Source organism: Hyperolius riggenbachi, chromosome 7 (genome assembly GCF_040937935.1).
Source record: "Hyperolius riggenbachi isolate aHypRig1 chromosome 7, aHypRig1.pri, whole genome shotgun sequence".
Taxonomy (NCBI): Eukaryota; Metazoa; Chordata; class Amphibia; order Anura; family Hyperoliidae; genus Hyperolius; species Hyperolius riggenbachi.
The window spans coordinates 300,766,692-300,785,737 of record NC_090652.1 but is presented as its reverse complement, the minus strand read 5'-3'; the positions used below and the strand labels follow the sequence as shown (position 1 = coordinate 300,785,737).

The 19,046-nt window shown below is 43.2% G+C and overlaps 1 protein-coding gene across 4 annotated transcripts in view; it reads right to left on the bottom strand.

Moving 5' to 3' along the window:
- XRCC5 (X-ray repair cross complementing 5) overlaps positions 1–19,046 on the bottom strand; it is a 114,951-nt gene that overhangs the window by 27,967 nt on the left and 67,938 nt on the right. For all 4 annotated transcript variants that reach the window (XM_068246081.1, XM_068246080.1, XM_068246084.1 and 1 more), the window contains exons 13-15: positions 16,150–16,277; positions 10,379–10,575; positions 1,978–2,062 (exon numbers count right to left, since the gene is read on the bottom strand). In XM_068246081.1, coding sequence (XP_068102182.1) covers positions 1,978–2,062; positions 10,379–10,575; positions 16,150–16,277 — 410 coding nt within the window. The remainder of the gene's footprint in view (positions 1–1,977; positions 2,063–10,378; positions 10,576–16,149; positions 16,278–19,046) is intronic.

Here is a 19,046-nt window from a genome sequence, read left to right as displayed (position 1 = left end):
GCTGAAGCCTGTCTCTGTGACAGGAGTTCTGGCAGCGCAGAGAAGAGGGCAGCTCATGGCAGGAAGTGTGTGACTGGAGCGGCTGCGGCCTGTCTCTGTGACAGGAGTTCTGGCAGCGCAGAGGAGAGGGCAGCTTATTGCAGGAAGTGTGTGACTGAAGTGGCTGCAGCCTGTCTCTGTGACAGGAGTTCTGGCAGCGCAGAGGTGAGGGCAGGTCATTGCAGGAAGTGTGTGACTGAAGCGGCTGCAGCCTGTCTCTGTGTCAGGAGTTCTGGCAGCGCAGAGGGGAGGGCAGCTCATTGCAGAAAGTGTGTGACTGAAGCGGCTGCAGCCTGTCTCTGTGACAGGAGTTCTGGCAGCGCAGAGAAGGAAAGGGCAGCTCTGCGAGTCACTGAGCTGGCACCGTACACTGTGTTTCCTCCGCCAGAACACGCACGCGGCCGCCCCAGCGCACGGCTGCTCTTTGTCTGAATGTGACAGAACAGGAGACAGTGCCTGTGAAGAATGAAGCTTAGCCTCAATCCCTGCTCCTGCTGCAAAACCCCTCAGCACTTATAAGTCTCTGCTTCTCGCCAACAACCGCTACCCTGCTGCTGCCGCGGCAACCATCACCACCGACACGTCTTACCCAGAAACCGAGGGAGAGTATAATGAGCTGTGCCGTGTATCAATGCCAGAGACATGGAGGAGAGCTGGGCAGGGAATACAGAGTTCACCCTGACTGACCCCCGCTTCAACCAACAAACACTACTTGCCTGGCTGTCCTGTTCATTCCTTCAACAGGTTTTTTTTTTCTTTCTTTAATTAAAGTGGACCTGATCTCTTGCACAGAACAGAAGGAAAACAGATAGATGCACCCTGTATGTATTTACAGAGTTTAGCCTGTTTTATTCCCCCACTCATTTGTGACTAGTCACAAGGGTAATTTGATCTCTCAGCTGTGTCAGCTCAGGAATTTCATCTGCCTTCGCAGAGCAGCTAATTGGTAAACACAGGATGTTAGCCCAATGTCTTCTTCCATGAAAGCAGGAAGAAGACACACTGCAGATTAATTGCAGAGAGAAACTCTTCCCTCCCTAGAGCATATCGGCCCAAATAGAGAGAGAAGCAGCAGTGGGAGGCTCTTCCCATTGGCTCTTTGCTCAGCCTGTCAGGTGCTATCGCATGCTGTTTTCGGGGCATCAGAACGGGTCTTAAATACCGAACATCTCTCTTGGCTTTACTGCATGCTCTAATCTTTGTGAATTGACATTTACTGACTTGTTGAGGTGTCGGTAATTTACCTCACTGCTCGGTGATTTCAGCTTGCTGTGCGGTAACAGCCTTTATGAATTGACATTTCATTAAAGGTTTGGTTAAAGAGACTCTGAAGCGAGTCTAAATTCATTTTTCTAACTTGTAGCCATGTTAACCACTATAAGCCCTGCTAAACCGCCGCATCCCCGCGGCAAAACGAGGGAGTTTATACCCCCAAATCCCCTCTGCAAAATCCACGACTTTCTTGGTTGTGGATTTTGCTGCTCATGGAGGCAGAGCTTTCAGCTACAGCTCTGCCTCCATGTGCGTCAATCGCCGCCTCTCCCCTGCCTCTCTCTGTGAAGAAAGATTGAGAGGGGCGGGGAGAGGGCGGCGATCAGCGGGGATTGACTCGCCAAGAGGCAGAGCTGCAGCCATAAGCTCTGCCTCTATGAGGAAGCCCTCCCCAGACACAGCAGAGGGGATTTGGGGGGTATAAACCCCTCGTTTTGCTGCGGGATATCGGTGGTTTAGCAGGGCTTATAGTGCTTAACATGGCTACAAGTTAAAAAAGTGAATTTAGACTCGCTTCAGAGTCTCTTTAAGTCAGCTGTTTTCTGCATTACTGCATGCGGCAATGCTTTATTAATTGAAGGCTGTATGGGGCTCCTGTTTCTTCTGTGGAAGGCACTTGGTGAATATAGAAAGAGTAAATGCTATCAGAAGACTATTGATGCTTACAGAGGTGACGTTGCCATCGGCCAGCTGGGTGACACTGAAGTCATCATCCTCACTTTTCATCTTCTTGGCGTCGGGCCCTTGGTTTCTGTAACACAAGATAAAGTGTCCCTCCAATCAGGTGATCAGAATAACTTTATGTCAGCACTACAGTAGAATTGTTATAGTAAACTTTGATATAGTAAACATTCGAGTATAGTAAACTGAGTGTCCAGGTATATGTATAGTAAACTCTGATAAAATAAAACTTCTGTTATAATAAACCTGTTTTTTGGCCCCAGTTGTGTTCTATAGTGGAAAGTGGGCGGGAGAATGCGTCATACGTCAGTTGAAGACCCATGAGCACAAGCCATGCTTCCTGTGTAACCTACTGCCTGATTACTGAGGTAATTGCCTGTCATCTGTGACTTGTGCATGACTGCAACACTACAGTATCATCCAGGCTGCACAGACATGTGGACCAATTTTAAGTACTGTACTTGCATTAAAGGAAACCTGAGATGAACATGTACCTTTAAAATAAACATACCCACCAAAAGTATATGTCAAATACAGGCTATTCCTTTAATTTTTGTTGCTCTCCTGTGCTCAATTCTTCATTTTTATCTTGTATAAATTCCAAGATGGCCACCATCTGCTTCTGGGTCAGTGTCACTGTGTGTATAGTTTTCCATCAAATAATGTATGCAGGTATGCAGGGACATACATATATTAGGGGAAAAACCTGCAGACATATACACACAGGCACAGTTACTTTTGCTTATTCCTGTAAAACCAAAGACAAGCATAGCTGCTGCTGCTGAATTTGATCTGTGTACAGTCATCAGAGCAGTAGAGTAGTGTCCCTGTATGTTCCTGGCTCAGATGGGGAGAGATAAGTGTGTAACTCAGCCTGGGACACTAATTATCTGTGTAGATAAATAAATCTATGTTTCCCGAGCTGTTTCTCCCATCACAGGCACTGCTCTCTGTGATGCCCTTCTGTGTACAGAAAGGGAGAGCACAGGCAGAGAGGGGGTGGGCTTGAGCAGACTGCTCTCACAGATGGGGAGAACACAGGCAGAGAGGGGGGCTGGCTTGAAAAGACTGCTCTCACAGATAGGGGGAACACAGACAGAGAGGGGGGCGGGGTTTGAGCAGACTGCTCTCACAGATAGGGAGAACACAGGCAGAGAGGGAGGCAGGCTTGAGCAGACTGCTCTCACAAATAGGGAGAAAACAGGCAGAGAGGGGGACGGGCTTGAGCAGACTGCTCTCACAGATAGGGAGGACACAGGCAGAGAGAGGGCGGGGCTTGAGCAGACTGCTCTCAAAGATAGGGAGAACATAGGCAGAGAGGGGGGCAGGCTTGAGCAGACTGCTCTCACAGATAGGGAGAACATAGGCAGAGAGGGGGGCAGGCTTGAGCAGACTGCTCTCACAGATAGGGAGGACACAGGCAGAGAGGGGGGCGGGCTTGAGCAGACTGCTCTCACAGATAGGGAGAACGTAGGAAGAAAGGGGGCGGGCTTGAGCAGACTGCTCTCACAGATAGGGAGAACACAGGCAGAGAGGGGGGCGGGCTTGAGCAGACTGCTCTCACAAATAGGGAGAAAACAGGCAGAGAGGGGGGCGGGCTTGAGCAGACTGCTCTCACAGATAGGGAGGACACAGGCAGAGAGGGGGGCAGGGCTTGAGCAGACTGCTCTCACATATAGGGAGAACACAGGCAGAGAGGAAAAGAAAAACGTATGGTGCCCATACACGATACAATTAGAAGTTCAATCTTCCTGTTTAATCGACCAAAACGATCAAATCTAATGAAAGTTTATAACAACGAAAATGAATCACGTTTTTTCAATACAAATGAGTTGTTGGAAAAATCTTTATAACTGATCTAACAGAATAATCAAAAAAATTATGTAATCGAAAAAAAAAGGAGATGGTGAAAAGGATAAAAAAATCGGGAAAGAAAGGGGAAAAGAGGAATTAGAGTGAAAAAAAGAAAGGGAAATCGGGGAAAGTGGAAAGCTATATGGAATTGAGAAGGGAGAGAAGAGGAAAGGCAGAGGTAACCATGGGAGAGGAAAAGGAAACCGATAAGAAAAAGGATAAGCAGGAGAGAAAGAAAGGAAGGGAGAGGAGAAAAGAGAAAGACTGGGGAAAAATAAGAGCTGAGGGACAGGGAAAGGAAGAGGAGAAGATGAATAAGGCTACACTCATGCACCATGAAGTGACCATAAAATGACGGTTAGCAGTGAGCACGGAGCTGTCCGCAGTAGTGCGGCGGACCCCCGCAGAGCCACATCCAGGGACCTGCAGCAGCCTCTGAGCGCATCTCTCTGCATGACAGTAAACAATCTCTTATTTTGTCTTCAATCTCCCAGCTTAATTACGTGTGATCCATTCAGATGACGGATTGTTCCAGCAGAGATTCCTGCACCTGTTCACAGCCCTTGTAAATTCCATTCCTGGTGGAGAAGGAGCTGCTGGAGTCAGCCTAGCGGAGCAGCGACACAGCCGCTCGTCTGGATGCCGCTTTACGGCCCAAATCATGCGATGAGAAATGAAATGTACTCCCGCTCTTCTGATGCTCATTACTGTCTCTGCATCTCCTCCGAGCCGCTGAGCCGGAGACGCCAACAGCTGGAGGAATCAGGAGATGACAGATCGCTGCACGCCGCCGATTACAGCTCCCATGTGACCTATCCACTGCTACGGAACTACAAGTACCAGCAAGCTCCAAACAACCAATATTCATCTCCTGCAGCACTTTACAGAGTACATAGTCATGTCACTGACTCATCAGAGGAGCTCACAATCTAATCCTACCATAGTCGTAGTGTAATGTCCCTCCATGTTATTATTATGTATTTATATAGCACTGACATCTTCTGCAGCACTTTACAGAGAACACAGTCATGTCACCGATTGTCACAATCTAATCCTGCCATAGTCTAATGCCCTCTGGATTTCTATCGGTGGGTACATGAATTTGCCACAGTCAGTCTTATTACAGTGAGTGTGGGGATTGAGGTCTTAATAATTAGTGTAGGTACTGCTGATGCCTTACACTAACCCGTCCCCTCCAAGTGCCAAACACCCCCACCACATGCCTAACACTAACCCCCCCTCCAAGTTCCTAACACTCCCCCATCTTTAACGCCCAACAACGCAACCCCACCCCCCTTCAAGTGCCTAACTCTGAGCACTAAGCCAGTATGACCCCTTTTTGTTCCTTCTCTAGCTAGTATTCCTTTGGCTACAACTGTCGTTGATCAGTTACTAGTGGGCTACTCTGATGACTCTGGCTGCATGTAGACATTTCTAATGATAGGGCCCTAATAAATTTGTACCACGATAGATGCTGGACCCCTCATTTTTAATGCATCCATATCCAAGACCCCACGTTTTCCATTTCAACTTCTTTAACAGTTTTACAAAATCGAAGCAAGAAACTCCTGTTCTGTGCCCCCCTCCCCCCCCCACACACACTTTTTCTCGCAGACGGTATTTTTCTGCGAACAAGAAACAACTCTGCCCGAAATGTTCTGATTTTACAAGTCTGACTCGATTGCGGACAGCAATCACTCGACTCGTAATGAAAGTACTAAAGGGAGAATAAAATGTGATGTACGACAGCACCCAGGCTTCCTTGCCAACCCATACGAGTGCGCTTTTGTCTAAACGCGGGAGAGTAGCTGAGCTCCGGCCAGCAGGGATGGCTGGCAGCACGAGGCGGACAGATGAAGGACGCCGAATTGTGTTTGGCCGGAGGAATCAATAATTTGCAATCAGCTAATCAGGCCGCCTGTCAGACAGCCAGGCGGTAATCAACCAGAGAGATGGGAGAGCGGCCCTGCAGAAGCAGAGCGCCCTACGTAATTGACACGTCTGGGCACTTTGAGAGGAGACCAGTAACCCGTTCCGTGCCATCGCTTTGTGCGGCCCCTCCTAAATGTGGCCACTAACCATACAATTAGCGAAAAATCGTTTGAGTGATCAGATAATTCTGATTGGATGTGATCGGATTGGTTGTAAATAATCTCTGTTGATAGGCACAATCGATTGGGAACGATTATAAAAACAGTCGTCTGATTGGATTTTCATTGAACCAAAATTTACTGTTGTGATAGAGAGGAAGAAAACATTGGTTGGTTGATGGTGTAGTGAACGATTTTTCTCAACTAAATCCTTTTTTTTGTGTGTTAATAGTTTAATTGGCATTCCGTGACATTAACAATATAAAGAGAATAATTTTGATTGTAAAATGACATTGTGTGTGTGGTTTTTTTCTTTTGGTCAATATTAATTGAAAAATATTAAAGGGGCACTATGGCGAAAAATTGTACAATTTTAAATATGTGCAAACATATACAAAGAAGCAGTATTTTTTTCCAGAGTAAAATGAGCCATAAATTACTTTTCTTCTTTGTTGCTGTCACTTACAGTACGTAGTAGAAATCTGACAGAAGCGACAGGTTTTGGACTAGTCCATCTCTTCATAGGGGATTCTCAGGGATTTATTTATTTTTTAAAAGCACTTAGTGAACGGCAGTTGCTGTGTCCAACTGCCAAAAAATTGTGCAGCGAGCAGGGAAGCTGGCCAGCATCATTTAATTCCTTTCTAGGGAATATCTTTATAAAAAATAGAAGCCTTGCTAAGAATCCCCTATGAAGAGATGGACTAGTCCAAAACCTGCTACTTCTATCAGATTTCTACTACCTACTGTAAGGGACCGCAACATAGGAGAAAAGTAATTTATGGCTCATTTTACTCTGGAAAAAACATACTTCTTATTTGTCTATGTTTGCACATATTTTAAATTTTACAATTTTTCTCCATAGTGCCCCTTTAAGGAAACGCATAATAGTTGCATAATACATTTTAGAAATGTTTTTCTTTTCTTCGTCAACCAGTATGTATGCAGCTAGTGCAAGTCCAATCTTCCGCTTCTGCATCTTTGAAAGACTCATTTTGGAGAGAAAAATCACCAGAGACGCCATAGCTAAAAATCTTTCTCCTCAGCAATATTCTCTTCAAGGAAAGAATCGTTCACTTCTGATCGTAAACTTGTCATATTCTGTCACAGATTGGTTAAAATGAGACATTACGATCATAACCAATCAATACCTTATGATTACGTCCAATTACAAAAAAAAGATCAATTACAGATTTTTTTAACCTGTAATGGCACCAATCGATATTTCACTTCTGATCAGAAATATCTAAACGCTCAAATGATTTTTTGCTTGAAATCGGGCCGTTACTGGGCAGCTTATAGGTGAAAAACTGATGAGAAGAACAATTGTATCCATGCTCCTTCTCCTAAAATGACTTTTTTTTTTTTAAGATAACCCATAGTTTTATTTTATATTTAAAGAGGACCCAAATTAAAAATACAAGATTTCAGAAATAAAATCTATTTTCTAACTTATAAAAAAATAAGAGCCTTTTTTCAGCTGCATGATGACAAATATAAAATATGTTACATTTATTGGAGGAACCCCTCCCTTCCTTTCATATTGCCGGGACAGAATTCGGCAGTCTGGTGGAGTAGGAGGTGTCCGGCAAAGGAGGAATTGCTAATGGCTGCCACCTGTGTAACCCTAGTTATGGAAAGAGAAGGGTGAAAAGCATGCACTGAAATGCTCATAGGCTTGAAGGAGTGTTTATTTATCTTTGTATGTGTCAGAGTGGTGCAACTAAATATTTGGAACTGAAAAAATGCTTGGTTTGGGTCCGCTTTAAATCTAGTTTTTAAGTTTTTACTTTTTCATTTTCTCTGCTCAATAACACCTTCATTGAAGTATGCCAGAGCTCAAATCTATGAAATATTGACCATTTTTATCTCTTTTCAGCTCTCAGGACTGACAGGAAAGTGTTTTATGGCTGTAATTACTACCAGTCCGACCTGGGCAGAAAATTTCACTTAAATACCTGATGTTTAACTCTTTCAGGCAGAGAAAGAAAAAAAGAAACACAGCATAGTTATTTGTGTGCCTGGCACTATACATACACATGTCTATCTCATCATCTCACATGTCACCTCGGTTGTCCTTTAACCGTGACCCCAGGTGTCACCGGCTGTCGTGTCCAGAGATGGCTACAGCAGAGAACCGTGGTTTATCAACCCCTGAGATTTCGCCATTGCTTCTTCCATTCTCTAGCAGGCAGACTGTCAGCAGAGAGGGGGAAAGCAAGAGATAGAATAGATGGCATACTTAGCACTCTGTTTTACAAGTGCCAGACAGGTGTAATTGGTCCGTGACATTTAGCCGAGCAGCTGCTAATTATAAGCCAAGCTCGAGCCGTCTCTTCTCACATTGCGAGAGGCAGAGACTCCAGCGGCAGGCGTAACCCTTCAGGCCTGGAGAATGCCACAGACAATGTGACACGGGGATTTAAGGACAAGCGATTAGCGAGATGGCGAGTGTGAATCCGAGCAGAATCAACAGAGGAACAAAGAGAGGGAAGGAGCAGCGATCTGCGCAGGTTAACCGAATTGCTCGTCTCGCTGTCACACCGCTCTAACAGGCGGACATATAACGAGGTAACGGACTTTATATGCCGAGACGCCCATTTATACAGAACTGGAACTTCTTTGTTATTTTATTTTAAGCATTCATCACCAGCCCCAGAGCAATTTTCACATATCAGTGCTGCTCCCATTCATTCGCCAATAACTTTATTACTACTTATCACACCTAAATGATCTATATATTATTCTTTTCAGGACATTTAGGCTTTAAGTGGGTGATATTTTTGTTTAGCAATTACCTTGTTTTCTATGCATTTTAAAGGGAAATTAAAGGGAAAAAAAATAGAAAAAAAAAAACACACTTTCTCTCCTTATACATCTATTATAGCTTTATACTCAACAGTGCTAACAATAGGTGACGTTAAACCCACACATTTTATTAGCTCATCCATCCTGGTTATTACAATATTTAGATTATGTTCCTAGTACAATGTATGGGGACAATATTGTATTTGAAAATAAAGGTGTATTTTTCAGTTTTTTTTTTTTTTTGCTTTCTCATTGTACACCGTCAATGATTACAAGATCTAATTTGAAAAAATAATAGTAATATACCCTCATGGCATACATACTTAAAAAGCCAAGTTCCTAAGGTCACAATATATGTATTTTCTTTCATATTATGTCACTTAGTTTTTATTTGCAAGTCTTTTATTTTGGTACAGAATATGTGAAAATGTTATTGCTTTTGATTCAGTTTGTCACTAAAAAGAAAACACAAGACATAGGCCTCAACCCTAAAATCTATTATACTACTTATAAGGTTAAAATGTCACCACATACGTCTCCTGTCGTTTTGCTAAAACATTCAGAAGTTTGATCATAATTTTAAAAATTACTTTTTATACTGAATTGAGTTGTCCCCATATATTTTTTTACATGATGTGGGTTTAAGCTTCAAAAACACACCAAAATGTTTTCTACAACTCGTCATGGTTAAAATGATACCACATGTGCCTCATTTAGGAACACAATTACTGCCAGTAAATAGCTGTCTGAAAACTCTATTCATTGGAAACACACCTTGAAAAGGAAATTGAGAAGCTCCCCATAGAGCAATCATTAATATGGCAGCTGAAATTTATATAATCGTACCAATAAACCCTCCTGCCATGATGACCTGTACATACTGAAGCTGCCTGCTGTGTGGGAGAGCTTTTCTGCATTTCTCTCCCTCTCTCCTTTGCAGTTTGCACTGGCAATCAGTCAGAGAAGGAGGGAATGGGGTGGTGCAAAAGAAAATGATGAAATCTACTAATCAGAAAAATGTGTGTAGCTAATGAAAATACTCGTTTCTCCAAGAACTTCCGAAGATGAGTGTTTCCATACTGCGAACGCTGGAGTCCGCTCTCTTGCATGCTCAGTATGGTGCCGCTTATCATCAGAAGTACTCGGAGACTGGAGAGCTTCCAAAGCTTTACAGGGAGACCCATAGGCTTCATCGACATTAAAGTCGAATCAACGTATCGGGGGCCCGGCAGTGGAACAAGGGGACACAGAGAGGACTGGGAAGGCTCTATAGCAGAGGCTGTCCAACTGGCGGCCCCCAGGCTGCACTCACTTGCCCGGACTCTTTTTTTTGTGTAATTTCCCCTCCTCTGGCAGGCCCACCTTTTGTTTGCGCTTGGCTCCGCCCCCTCCAGCCGAAAAATCCGGTTCTAGACACACACCCAGCCCATGAAGTCGGACAGCACTGCTCTATAGGATCCAGAGCCTTCCCCCTTCTCAGGTGAGCATGTAACTTTTTTTTTTTTTTTTGCCCCATTACTGGTACTCTTTAAAGGTGACACCTACCAGAATCAAAAAGCCTTCCAAAGCTAAGCAATAGAGGCCTAAAATCAGAGACGGAATGGGAAAGTGAAAGCCACCAGCGTGGGACATACTTGTCTTGGAATATATCCTGTGCCGTCTTCTGCTCTTTCCTCTTGGTGGCCTCCTGCAGGGGGAAGCAGGTCTTCACCTTGGCCAAGGCCTCCTTACAATTGGCTTTCACCTCGGCCGGGGCTTCCAGCATGTCGAGGAGATGCTGCTCGATGGGTGGGAGGGGCTCATCTGGGTGGAACGCCTTGTGCTGTAAGCACTGAAATATTTAAATAAAAGTTATGTTTAAAGAGAACATGCCGTGTCTTTCACCAACACTTAACTCCTCTACACTACAGTCTCAGGGTTATCTTTATTTTCAAAAGCACTTAGTAAATGGCAGTTGCTTAGTCCAACACTTCCTGTCAAGTGCTTTTGTAATCCCCCAGCAGTAGATGGACTAGTCCAAAACCTGTCAGTCCTGGTCAGATTTCTACTACCTACTGTAAGTGACAGCAACTTATGAGAAAAGTAATTTATGGCTCATTTTACTCTGGAAGAAATGTACTTCTTATTGGTACGTGTTTTCATGTATTTTAAATTTTACAAATTTTTTTTTTGCGTTAGTGGTCCTTTACGTTTACAGCGTTCTTTAAACTTTAAGAGCTTGTTCAGACCAAGGGCGTTTTGCATTTTTTTTTAATGCTAGCAATTTTTAAAAACACCCTGAAATCGCTAGTGCAAGGAATCCTTACTGTATAGTTCATATCAGCGCGTTTCGGCCGCTTTCCGCTCAGCAAAGCGCTGCATGTACCATTTTTGGGCGATTTTGCTACAATGGAAGGTATAGGAAAACCGCAAAACGCCCACAAATTGCTTTTTCCGGCGATTATGTTCACACTTTTATGAATAAATACATTGTATTTATTCATTTCCCGGTGAAAGAGTTCAGTTCCTGACGGACGTCACCCTGCAAAAGAGCTTACAGAACGCAGTGGAGCGCTGGGAGGAGGAGGGCGGGGAGTGAAAAAAAAAACGAAAATCGCTGGTGACAACGATTTCGATATTAGATGTGAACAAAGCCTAGGGCTTCTTTCGCAGTAGGATGTTAGGTTTTGATGCGCCGTTATAGTCGCAACGCAAATTACAACGCAATGTCCCAAAAAAGTCGCAACGCAGCTTAATGCCCCGTTATGGTCGCATACAGGCAATGAAAAGTATGCTTCCAAGTCATTACTGAGCATGTGCAAACAGTCCAACGCAGCTAATAACGTGTATAACGCACAGCATGCAGCACTTTCACTTACCGTGCAGCGTTAGACACCAACGCAACGTGTGCACTGTGAACAGGGCATTGATTTTTTCATTGCAGTGAGTTATTCTGCGTTAAATGTTGTTTTACCGTGAGACTTTAACGTCGCACTGTGAAAGAGGCTTTAAAGAGACACTGAAGCGAAAAAAAAATGATGATATTATGATTTGTATGTGTAGTACAGCTAAGAAATAAAACATTAAGATCAGATACATCACTCTAATTGTTTGCAGTACAGGAAGAGTTAAGAAACTCCAGTTGTTATCTCTATGCAAAAAAGCCATTAATCTCTACGACTTTCAAAGTCGTGGAGAGGGCTGTTATCTGACTTTTATTATCTCAACTGTTCCTGGACTATTTACTTTTCCTCTGCTAGAGGAGAGGTCATTACTTCACAGACTGCTCTGAAAGACTCATTTTGAATGCTGAGTGTTGTGTAATCTGCACATATTATAGAGTGATGCAATGTTAGAAAAAACACTGTATACCTGAAAATAAAAATATGAGAATATTTTCTTTGCTGCTAATCTTCTAGTAATTATTCATAGTACACAACCAATTCATTATATCATATTTTTTTTCTCGCTTCAGTGTCTCTTGAATCTCATCATGCAAGACTCATGGGATGGGGAGGGAGGCTGCAGACTGAAAATATCTTGTCTGGACAGCGGCTAATCAATGTGCGTGGAATCAAAACAGAACGATATCAAAAGCACACAAAAACAAGTTGACATGTATAAAATCTCCTCGTAAACTGCCCGATATAATAAAATTACAGTAGAATCACTTTATAGCAAACTTTAAAGGGACTCCGAGCAGTGCAGAAACTATGGAAAGATGCATATCATTTTAAAGCTCTCTTTCTCCTCTTTCCAATGATATATAAACCGCCGCCCTATGCCTTTTAGTTTTCGCTATTTTCGCGATTAAAATTGCCGCGGCCGCGATTTCAATCGCGAAAATAAAGAAAACTAAAAGGCGTAGAGCGACGATTTAGATGTCGCCAGAAAGAGGGGAAAGAGAGCTTTAAAATGATATCCATCTTTCCATAGTTACTTGTATTACACAGGACGACACTTTCCCCAGTGTCAGCAGCTCCATTCAGCAGAAAAAGTCGCCCTGTGTAATACAATGTAACTATGGAAAGATGGATATCATTTTAAAGCTCTCTTTCTCCTCTTTCTGGCGACACCTAAATCGTCGCTCTACGCCTTTTAGTTTTCTTTATTTTCGCGATTGAAATCGCGTCCGCGGCAATTTCAATCGCGAAAATAGCGAAAACTAAAAGGCGTAGGGCAACGGGTTATATATCATTGGCAAGAGGAGAAAGAGAGCTTTAAAATGATATGCATCTTTCCATAGTTTCTGCACTGCTCGGAGTCCCTTTAAGGGATCTGGCAAAGTTGTTTAATAAATCAGAATTAGCCATACATTGTATATTTATACAGACGCATTGCAGGGACCTAAAGACTTTACTCTAGCCAGAGGGTTACTGTATCAGAGATTACTGAGATTCTCCTGAATTCCTGGCTGTAAAGTGGCCCTGAACTCTTGCACAGGACAGAAGAAAAACAGAGAAATGCACCCTGTATGTATTTAGAGAGTTTAGCCTTTCTACTTCCCCCTTATCTGCGACCAATCACAACTGCAATTTGATCTCTCAGCTGTGTCAGCTCAGGAATCTTCTCTGCTTCCATGAAAGCAGGAAGTAGACAGACTGCAGATTTATTGCAGGATTTGTATCAGCTGTAACAAATAAATATTTTTCTGTAAAGGTTATTATGCTGTTGCTTATCTTTTAGAGCAGAGAGGAAGTTCTGAGTTCAGGTCCGCTTCAACCCCAGAGTGATCCAAGTTGTCTGCGTCCCAAACTCTCCGGGCTTTCTTTCTCAGCATCCCACACCACATCGCCGGTTGTAGTGACGACACAGGTCGCCATCTCTGGCTGCCATAGCAACAGCTGGAACCTGTCATTACTTCACAAGAGATTGAATAGCGCAAGAAGTGGCCATTGTCTTAAAGAGAACCCGAGTTGTGTTTAAAGAATGTTATCTGGATACAGAGGCTGGATCTGCCTATACAGCCCAGCCTCTGTTGCTATCCCAAACCCCACTAAGGTCCCCCTGCACTCTGCAATCCCTCATAAATCACAGCCGTGCTGTGAGGCTGTGTTTACATCTGTAGTGTCAGTCTCAGCTTCTCCCCCGCCTCCTGCATAGCTCCAGTCCCTGCCCCCGTCCCTTCCCTCCAATCAGCAGGGAGGGAAGGGATGCAGGTGGGGACCGGAGTTCTGCAGGAGGCGGGGAGAGCAGCAGACTGACACTATAGAGATAAACACAGCCAGCTCTGACAAGCTGTGTGTCAGCAGCGTGGCTGTGATTTATGAGGGATTGCACAGTGCAGGGGGACCTTAGGGGGGTTTGGGATAGCAACAGAGGCTGGGCTGTATAGGCAGATCCAGCCTCTGTATGCAGATAATATTCTTCAAACCCACCTCGGGTTCTCTTTAATGCCGGGGCCAGCGCTGATTGTTCCGCTGATAGCGGCAGTCAGGTGATCAGTCACGCCAAGTCCCAGGGCCTTACACTGGGGTCGGGGTCAAGGCAGCCTGCAGGAGAGCTTATCTGCAGATTAGCAGAGCAGCAATGTACTAATATGACACACAGGGACCCGGGTCTGTGCTCGGAGGTTAACCTTGGAATCCAGACCTTGTTTCCCACTTATGGACCAGAGCAGTTATGACAGTTTAGCTATGTCCTTATTTAATCAGAAATAACTTTATCCCAACATAGGACACAGAAATGAAATATATATATATATATATATATATATATATATATATATATATATATATATATATATATATATATATATATATATATTTATTTTATTTTTTTTTCAAGGCAAACTAGGCTTTGATTGTATGGCATTTTTTCCCTTGAACAATTTTGTTTTCTATGAATTTTAATGGGAAACAAGGAATAAAATAGAAAAAAAAACATTTCTCAGTTTTATCAATTCCAGTTTAAAAATAAAAAGTGCTGCTGTAGATAAAAAACACACATTTTGTTTGGCTATTCTTACTGCTTATCACAAAACTTAGATTATGTTCCTGTCACAATTTATGGTGAAGATATTTGATTCTGAAATAATGCTACAGTGTGTATTTTTCTCTATGAACTTAAAAAAGTATTTTTAATGGTAAAAATCAATCTCATTAGCTCAGGGAACATATATTCCCTTTCACCAATTAGTGCTGCATGAGATAGTGCCAGAAATGTGCACAGGAGCAAGCCCAATCCTGCACAGCACTGCTTCTGCTACAAGACGTATATCTACTGACTCGTGGCTTAGATGAAGTCATAGAGGACGTAGATATACTGTAGTGGTGGATAAAGTGGTTGTTACAGCTGATACAAATCCTACAATACATTTGCAGTGTGTCTTTCATAGAAGCAGACATACTGTAGGGTTAACATCCTGTGTTTACAAATTACCTGCTCTGCCATGGATTAGAAGATTCCTAGGCTGACACAGCTGAGAGATCAAATTACAGTTGTGATAAATAGAGATGTTGGAGAACCATTCGCCAGCGAACCTCTATGGGCCACTCCTACTTCCGGGTCGCTATGACCCGGAGTAGTACGGCTGCGCTGGGCCGGCGGTGCGTGGCTTTGATCACGCGCCTGTTGCCGGGCAATCTCTGCGCATGAGCGTGACGTCACTCATGATGCACACCGACGGCCCAGCGCAGCCGTACTACTCCGGGTCATAGCGACCCGGAAGTAGTACAGGGTGAGTTGTTCGTCGGCCGACATCTCTAGTGATGAGTCACAGGTGAGGGGGAATTAGGCTAAACTCTCTAAATACATACAGGGTGAATTTCTCAATGTTTTCCTTCTGTCCTGTGCAAGAGTTCAGGTCCACTTTAATTTTCCTGGTTCCAGAGGTTTCCTTCTTCATTTTATGTTTTTCCCTCTTCCCTGGTTTCTCTTTAAAGAGACCCTGTACTAAACAAAAAACGTCCCCTGGGAGAAACTTACCTCGGGAGGGGGGAGCCTCAGGGTCCCAATGAGGCTTCCCCCTCCCCTGTAGCTGCAGGCAATCCAGCTCTGGCTTCCCCGAAGTGTCCCAGAATCCTGGCTCGACAAGCCTGACAAGGCTTGGTATATTTACCTTCCCGGCTCCAGTGGGGGCGCTGTTGCGGCTCTCAGCACGGAAATAGAAATAGCCGATCTCTGTCGGGTCCACTGCTGTCGGTGCGCAGGAGAGCAAACTGACAGCGAATGGCTAGTTCCGCCTATCCCCGAGCGGAGAGCTGATACTGCGCCTGCGCTGGAGCCGGGAAGGTAAATATTTACATCCCTGCTGTTCGGAGGGGCACAGCGAGACCGCCGCGGGACACAGGAGGACAGGGGAAGCCACGATAGGATCCGGAGGCTTCGCCCACCCGAGGTAAGTACCCCCCAGGGGAACTTATTTTAGTTACAGGTTTTCTTTAATATAAATCAGTACCAGCCTCCCTTCCCCGCCATCTCTTACCTGGAAAAGTCTCTGGAAGTGGGGGTTGGGGATTTTGGTGGGTTTGAACAGATCTTCCACACCGTCATCGTCGTCCTGCACCAAACTCATGCTGTCGATTAGGGAGTCCACGGCGGAGAGCTGCTGGTCTGCAGATGGGAGAGAACATACAGTCACGCCGATACAGGACAGCGACATGCAGCCTCCGCATCATCGCAATGCTAGAAGCATGACAGCATCAGATCCGCTGGAGTGCAATGATGTGTCAGCTTGTAATTAGTACAGAGCCATAATAATCCAACATGCATACAGAAGGTTTCAGATTGGTTGATCCTCATCAGTGCATGGCATGAATTAATTTAGCTCTACGGAGTAGGACTTGAAAAACCCAGAGGTACAGACTAACCAGCAAGCTCATGGTGACCCAGAACTCATTGGTGTGTGTAAGGGGCTACAATGGTCCTAAAAGCCCCCTTACTATTGCAGCCCCTTACACACTCCAATGAGTTGTGTTTAGTTTCTAAGGGCAACAACGGTTAATTTGCATATATTCAGCAGTGATGCATTGTGGGAGACATCTCGGAGCTCACTCTGAATTATTGCATATTCTGTTTTAAGAAAGCTAACTTTTGTTTTCCATAGCATTATAGTAAGGGGGCTTTTAGGACCATTGTAGTCCCTTACACACTCCAATGAGTTCTGGGTCACCATGAGCTTGCTGGTTAGTCTGTACCTCTCGGTGTTACAAGCCCTACTCCATAGAGCCAAATTAATCCATGCCATGCACTGATGAAGATCAAACAATCCAAAACAGTCTGTATGCATGTTGGATTATTATGGCTCTGTACAAATTAACAAGCTGACACATCATTGCATTCCAGCGGTTCTGGAGGTGTGTTTAGCTTCTAAGGGTAACAATAGTTAATTTGCATATATTCAACAGTGATGCCTGGGAGACATCTCAAGCTCACTCCAACCTGAATTATCGCAAATTCTTTCAGTTTTAAGAAAGCAAACTTTTGTTTTACATCACAGCAGTGCACCAAGCAAAAAAAAAACAAACAAACTAGTAATGTGGGCCCTGCATGCCTTCAGGAAAATATCATAGCACTAGTGGGGTGCAGCAATTTTTGGGCGGATGAGGTCAAAACCATGAATTAGTAGATCAGACAGGCACATATTGTATTTTATTGTATGCGCAATGTCTGATTTACAAAGGGGACACAATCGCAATTGTGTCAGTAAAACTTAAAAGCAAACCCGAAGTAATAAATAAACTTATAATATAATTGATTGCATGTGTAGTACAGCTAAGAAATAGAACATTAGCAGCAAAGAAAAGAGTCTCAAGATTGTTTTCCAGTACAGTCAGAGTTTAAAAAAACTTCACTTGTTATCTATGCAAAAGAGCTTCTCTGAACTATTCCACCCAACTTGGGTCCAATACAGTCCTGTTTCCTGAAGCACGTAAACAGCCTAAGAAACATTGAAAGACATATTGATAAGGTTTTACTGCAGGGAAGTTCAAAGGGACATTAGTTTTGCTTTGCTTTATAGCTTAAAAGACAGACTGTGGTTTGTAAACTGCAACTGTGACAGAATGATGCAATGTTGTTAAAGAAAAAAGAAAACATTTAAATATTAGACTCTTTTCTTTGCTACTAATTTTCTATTCGTTATCTGTACTACACATACAATTCATTGTACATTTTTTTTCAGGTTTTCTTTAAATTTCAGTAAATATCACTAAATTTTTTAATATTAGATGGGTGAGCTTAAAGAGAAACTCCGACCAAAAATTGGACTTTATCCCAATCAGTAGCTGATACCCCCTTTTACATGAGAAATCTATTCCTTTTCACAAACAGACCATCAGGGGGCGCTGTATGACTGATATTGTGGTGAAACCCCTCCCACAAGTAACCCCTCCCACAAGAAAAGTTCAAACTCTTGTGGTAAATAGCTGTTTACAGCTGTTTACAACTGCCAAAAACCATGCAGCAGCTACATCACCTGCCAACAGTAATATGTTCACTGGAGTTCATCTTTAACCACTTCACAACTGAGGGGTTTTACCCCTTCAGCATCCGAGCAATTTTCTCCTTTCAGCGCTCCTTACATTCATTCGCCTATAACTTTATAATTACTTATCGCAATGAAATGAACTAGATCTTGTTTTTTTCACCACCAATTAGGCTTTCTTTAGGTGGGACATAATGCCAAGAATTATTTTATTCTAAATGTGTTTTAATGGGAAAATAGGAAAACATTTGGAAAAAAAAACATTTTTCAGTTTTCCGCCATTATAGTTTTTAAATAATGCATGCTAATGTAATTAAAATCCATGTAACGTATATGCCCATTTGTCCCAGTTATTACACCATTTAAATTATGTCCCTATCACAATGTTTGGCGCCAATATTTTATTTGCAAATAAAGGTGCATTTTTTTCAGTTTTGTGTCTATCCCTAATTACAAGCCCATAGTTTATAAAGTAACAGTGTTTTACTCTCTTGATATAAATATTTAAAGATTTCAGTCCCTAAGGTAACTATTTAAGTTTTTTTTTTTTTTTATTGTAAATTTTTTTAATTTTAATATTACAAAAAAAAAAAATTGGTAACAATTGGGGAGTGTGGGAGTTAATGAGTTAAAATGAATAGTGAAAATAATGTATTTGTATGTGAACATTTTTTGGGGGTGTAGTATTACTTTTTGGCCACAAGATGGCCACATTTTTTTCAGGTGTCCTGCAAGTGTCGGAAGGACGCTTGCAGGAAGGGAGGCTGGGAAACTGAGTTTTTTCACAATGATCGCGCTGCTTCTCGTAGAAGCAGGCCGATCATTGCGGGGCAGAGATCAACGAACGGGAATGGATTTTCCCGTTCATTGATCTCCGGGCGAGCGGGCGGCGGCGC